The sequence below is a fragment of the Chiloscyllium punctatum genome, chromosome 29 (assembly GCF_047496795.1).
Source record: "Chiloscyllium punctatum isolate Juve2018m chromosome 29, sChiPun1.3, whole genome shotgun sequence".
Lineage (NCBI taxonomy): Eukaryota > Metazoa > Chordata > Chondrichthyes > Orectolobiformes > Hemiscylliidae > Chiloscyllium > Chiloscyllium punctatum.
Genome location: NC_092767.1, coordinates 74,234,216 through 74,240,215, shown reverse-complemented (window position 1 = coordinate 74,240,215; position 6,000 = coordinate 74,234,216). Strand labels below are relative to the sequence as shown.

The window sequence follows — 6,000 nt, the reverse complement described above, 5'->3', positions numbered from 1 at the left end:
GGGTTAACAGAATTTAAGTAAGTGAGGAGTCATAAGTTGTTTTTTCCCCTCCTCACATGTTTGGCATGGACTCAGTCCCACCATCGCCCTGGAAAAGGTCCACAGGACGGGGGCTCAGTAGTCGGCAGGACTTGGAAAGTAGTCATGGCCATTAACGGGTGAGACTGGGAAAGGGCGGAGGGGAAGTCAACTGACGACACAGGCGTACGTCAAGTTGGGGTGGGAGGCTGGGTAGGGCAGTGGAGTGCACTGTCCTCTTAACCCACCCCTTCCTGATGACAACAGCCCTCCTACATACACCATCCCCCTCCCCACCACCACCTCACTCACCACCCCCCCGGTATTCTGACCCAACAGTGAGCGAATCAGCACTCAGCCCTTGGATCCTGGCTGCTCATTGGGCATGGCAATACTGCTGCCCAAGATGGTGGACAGTTCCTCACTGCCATTGGCAAAATCCATGTTCAGCATGTAATTGTCGAGGTCCCCGTCTGCTGGAGCCATGGGGAGGTCTTCAACAGGTGGCAAGACGTTGTAATTCGTGTCGAAGGTGGCACCCACGCCCTCGGGTTCCCGGCACTTCTGCAGCTCCTCCAATTGGCTGTAATATCCATAATTAGTCGTGTCCAAAGGCTCGTCTTTCATGTAACATTGACTGTATGGGTCATCCTGCAAATCTTCCAGGGAATTGTCAGTGTAGGGCACAGCAGTCGCATAATCTTCCTGGGTGTAGCAGTTCCAGGGTTTGGTCACCGGATTCAAATAGAGCTGATCCTCCTCATGTTGATAATTATAACCAACGTCCATGTTAGTCGGGAATTGGAAATCTGTTGTGAGGAAAATCAGTCAAATCACAGAACTCCTCCATTATTACAGTGCAAAACGAGACCAATCAGCCCATCATACCTGCACTGGTTCTTTCCCCTAGTGCCAACATTCTGTCTTTTCCTGCACACCATTTCTATCCAAAACACTACCCAATACCCTCCTGACTTGAACCTGCCTCCCCTACATTTCCAAGCAGTGCAGTCCAGACCCTAATTACTCACTGAGTGAAAAAGGTTCCTCACATCACCCTTGCTTCTTTTGCACATCATTGAGTCGTCGAGTTGTGCAGGACGGAGACAGACCCTTTGGTCAGTCTCATCCATGCTGACCAGATATCCTAAATTAATCTAGTCCCATTTTCCAGCACTTGGCTCATATCCCTCCAAATCCTTCCTATTCATATACCCATCCAGATGCCTTTTAAATGCTGTAATTCTACCAGCCTCCACCACTTCCTCTGGCAGCTCATTCCATACATGCACCACCCTCTGCGTGAAAAAAATTGTCTCATAGATCCTTTTTAAATCTTTCCCCTCTCACCATAAACCTATGCCAACTAATTTGGACTCCTCCACCCGGAGGAAAAAAACCTATTCACGCCCTTAATGATTTAATAATTTTTTTTTTAAATGAGCAGGAGCAGCTTCTCCCTCTCTATACAGACCCCTTATGATTTTGCAAACTGCTATGAGATCCCCTCTCAGCCTTTCTTTCTCCAAGAGAAAATCCCTAACTTCTTCTGTCTATCCTTATAATTGACGTTGCTCGATTTTTCCAACTCAGGATGGTGAGGGGCTCGGAGGGGAACTTGCAGGAGGAGGTGTTCCCATATGTCTGCTGCCCTTGTCCTTCTGGACGGAAGTGGCCGTGGGTTTTGGAAGCTGCTGTCTGATGCTACTTGGGGAGTTGCTGCAGTATGTCTTGCAGATGGTACACACTGCTGCGACTGAGTGTGGATGGCAGAGGCAGTGGGTGTTTGTGGGTGTGGTGCCAATCAAGCGGGGCCTGCTTTGTCCTGGATGGTGTTGAGCTTCTTGAGTGTTGTTGGAGCTGCCCCCATCCAGGGCAAAGTGGGGAGTATTCCATCACCCTCCTGACTCTTGCAGAACAACATTCTTGCTTCTGTATTTAAATCCTCTCACTATGAAGACCAACATATCATTTGCCTTCTTCACTGCCTACTTTCAGCAGCTGGTGTACAAGGGACACCGAAATCTTGCTGCACGCCTGGAACTATTCTTGTACTTCTGTACTCTCTCCAGTGCATTCACATGTTTCCGATAATGTGATTCCCACATACTCCACCACCCTGGAGTTACAAACTTTTTTTAAAAAAAATAAATAACGAGGGGGACAAAAAAACAGAAAAGTCCCCTCCTGGGGAGGAGGAGCCTCAGCTAATGAGGATAGATTATGGAACCAGGTCCACAAAAGTATCTTATTATCACACTGGCGTTGGTGGGAATGTGCCAAGTACCCATTATAATAGTGACTGCACTTTCTCCATTGGTCATTGAGATGCCAAGGGATCTAGTGATCCCCCGTGGCCCAGATTTTCATCCCTCTAAATGTGATTTTCATCGTACTGTCAGTTATAGGGGATCTCCGATATTGGGCAACAGTGACATCATCAAACAGGCTAAGCAACCAATCACAATGGCAAATTCCAAAGGACAACAAACCAGGAAGTAACAAATAGGCTATGCAAATGTGGGATCTTTCACTGTTGAGCAGGATCAGAACCCAGAGGACAAGAATTTCAAAAAAGAGTCGGGGGGGGAAGATACGGGATACTTTAAAAACAAACACAGCAAAACAGTTAACAAAAGTTTTGATCCTGCTGCTTAAAGAGGCAATGGGGGGGAAGATTCAAAACTTCGAAAAAGATGTTGCTATATACAAGTTTTTTACATAAGCATGTAACTTCTAACTCTTACTAACATTAGATTCATATTTGGCAGATGCAGGCTTTAAAAAGCATAATAAAACTCATGCATAAAGTTTTGACACAAACCAGATCACATTTCTAGATTTCAAACTATCCTTTTTTGCAATACATTGTTGAGTGGGGTTTTTGTAGGACAGCTCACCTCTTCAGCCCCTGTTGTCATTTCCAATCAGTTTCAGTATCATGACCGTAAGTTTATTAACAATATTACACAATATATTCTTCACCCAGAGGGAGGGGGGGGGGTCTGGAATGCACTGCCTGGGAGGGTCACGAAAACAGGCAACTTCAAAACCTTTAAAATGTACTTGGATGAACACTTACCATTCAAAGCTATGGACTTAGTGCGGGAAAGTACAACAAGTGTAGATAGTAGCATATTTTGGCAGTACAAACTCGATGGGCTGAAGGGCCTGTACTGTATGATTTTATCATAGATTATTTTATGAGTTACGTGTTCAAATTATATTTAGCTTGCTCATATGTTGCACACATCAAAAATTATTAATGGTTAAAGTTGCACAAAGATGTTACAAAGGAGCTGTCCTCGATGGAAGGGGCAATAAAATCATGGGATGGTGGTGAGAGAGTAGGGGATGTCGGAACAAATTGGACGGCTCTTTTAATGAACTGGCACTCAAAAGATGGGTTGAATGGCTTCCTTCCGTACTGGAAGATCTTGCGAATTAAGTCAATTTTCCTAACTCCCTATTTTGAGTTTAAATTAAAACATAAAGGAGAGAGAATTTTAACGGAGGCACTCTGGAGCATTTTAACGGAGGCACTCTGAGCTCCAGTGAACAGTGGCTTGGAGACATTGGTTATTCAGATTTTTTTTCATGGTCACGGCCAGAGTTTGTTGCTGACCCAAATTACCCTACAGAAGATGATGGTCAGCCATCTTTGTAAACCACTGCAATCTGTCTGGAATGAAAACCAAATGGATCTACTTTTCAAAAGGTTCTCCTGCACAGTGGCAACAGCTGAAATTGGCCTCAGCGCCCATAGATTGTGGGTGGTGGGGGTGAGGGAGGTGGTGGGAGTTGCTTGGCAGGGCAACCCAGGACATCCCCCTTCAAAGAGAGGGAGATTTGAGAATTTGATTGAGATCAGAATATGATCAGTCAGTCTCTTAGAGTGAGATGTATGGAAACATCGGATGAAAACACAGCTGATTGTGACATCCGAAAGTAATTCCCCAGAAAGGGAAGGTGGGAAGGTGGGAATGGAGAGCTCACTGTCCCTGCGAAAAGTGCTGTGGATGCTGCTGGAGCAAATCAGAAAGACTGAGGCCAAAAGAGTCTGGTTGGGTAAGAAATATGGAGCCAAAGTGGGCCAAAGGAGTTGTGGTGGAAGGCAAGCCAGGTCTTATAGATAGGTTCTTGATTGTTAAAGGGATCAAGGGTTACAGGGAGAAAGCAGGAGAAACTTATCAGCAGTGATTGAATGGCGGAGTAAACTCAATGGGCTGAAGGGCTAATTTCTGCTCCTATGTCTTATGGTCTTGTCGTAAAGGACTGTCGAGGCTGGGTAATTAAGTATATTCAAGGCTGAGATAGGTTGTTTATCAGGAGGAGAATTGAGGGGTGATGGGGTAAGGCAGGAAGGCAGAGTTGAGGATTGCCAGATCAGCCATGATCCCATTGAATGGCAGAGCAGAACTTAGAGCTACTTCTGCTGCTCTGTCTTACAGTCTTAGCTTACTGAATTGGCAAATTTAATCTTCCATCTCACTGATATCTGTGCGAACAGTCAACTCTTGCAGTCAAGGGGCACGGTGGAGGACATGGAAGTGATCGACTCTTCAGGTCATCAACTGCTCCCCTCCCCTCCCCCTCTTTCAACTTGATTTTGTCAATAGCATCCTCACATCTGGTCATTGGTAACTCAGGGCACGTCTGCTCATGGTGACCACCTACAGAGCCCATTTAATGTAATCCTCTCTCCCTTCAAGTCATGAACTAAGCAGCTTCCACAACCAAAGTTACCTCGATTCTTGATGGTCTGTTTCATCTGGATAGCTGGTGGGTCCGGCTGAGTAAAACTGGAAGCTGTTGGTGAAACAAATTGAAAAGTCAGGATTAGGAAGCTGAACTGTTAATACATTGAGTTACTATTGACACCACTGTGTCAGCCAATGAGATAGACACAATGGTGGGACTCGGACAATATTTGCACCACGTCACACAATGAGTTACAGGTGAGATGTTATGGCTTGTTTTAATTTATAAGGATTACAAAAGAAACTGTACAAACAGAGTCTCCCAATTTTTGTGGGATTATTTTGTGGCAGAATGCAAGGTTCAGTTCTGCTTTGATCCAAACTGAACAGCTTAATTCTGCTCCCTCTCCCTATACCAATACTGCTTCACCCACTCAGAATCCTAAGGATGGGATGAGAGTGAGGGGGTAAAACACAGCAGCATAACTCCTCTGGTTGACTAACTTCTGCCATTCCCCTCACTGCATGGTAATTGCAGGTTGAAGGTACAATACAGATTGCAGGTGGTAATTAATGGAAGCCATCTCCAGTCCCCATCTGGAATTCCCTCCCAAAATCTCTCCTTCTTTTAGACACTCCTAAAAACCTAGTTCTCTGACAAAGCTTTTGGTCATCTCACATCTCCTTTTGTGGCGAGGTGACCTGTGAAGTGCCTTACACTGTTTTGTTACAATCAAGGTGCTATATAAATGTGAGTTCTGTTGATGAGCTGTGTAGCCAGGCATCATTCAAGTCAAACTTACCTTGATTCTTTAACCGTGTTACTGGTTCTGATGAAGCTAAATTGGATCCTGTCAAATGAAAGAAAAAAAAATAACTTTAAATAGCAAGATCTTATCATTTTGTTGGAAACCAGGTTTGTTGAACAGTATGGCGGTTTGCTCAGCATTCATTTCTGTCACCTTGGGAAAAGCTTCAGGCTGTCAGGGGTTCAAACCTCACTGTGGCAACTGAAGGCCCCAGGCTGGGTGGGACATTGTGAGGAGTCACTCGCTGGGATGTCATTTTTTGGAAGTTAGACGTTAAAGCAAGTTTCCTGGCTACAGTTTCGGATGATAATGGCCCTGGGCTACTTGGTCAAGAACTGGGGGTGCTCCAGCTGTTCTGGTCAAACCCACCCAAACGTTGGCCTTTGACCTGATCTTGACCTGTCAAGGGTCACACTTACCAGCTGATAAAAATGTACTTTAAAAGAAATTTATTCGAGGGGTGTGGACTTTGC

At 45.2% G+C, this 6,000-nt stretch overlaps 1 protein-coding gene across 1 annotated transcript in view; it reads right to left on the bottom strand.

The window, feature by feature from the left end:
- Positions 1-327: 327 nt before the first annotated feature.
- The window catches only part of LOC140454581 (uncharacterized), a 48,364-nt gene continuing 42,691 nt past the window's right edge, over positions 328-6,000 (bottom strand). The window contains exons 10-12 of the mRNA XM_072549439.1: positions 5,522-5,569; positions 4,765-4,827; positions 328-827 (exon numbers count right to left, since the gene is read on the bottom strand). Coding sequence (XP_072405540.1) covers positions 373-827; positions 4,765-4,827; positions 5,522-5,569 — 566 coding nt within the window. The 3' untranslated portion in view covers positions 328-372. The remainder of the gene's footprint in view (positions 828-4,764; positions 4,828-5,521; positions 5,570-6,000) is intronic.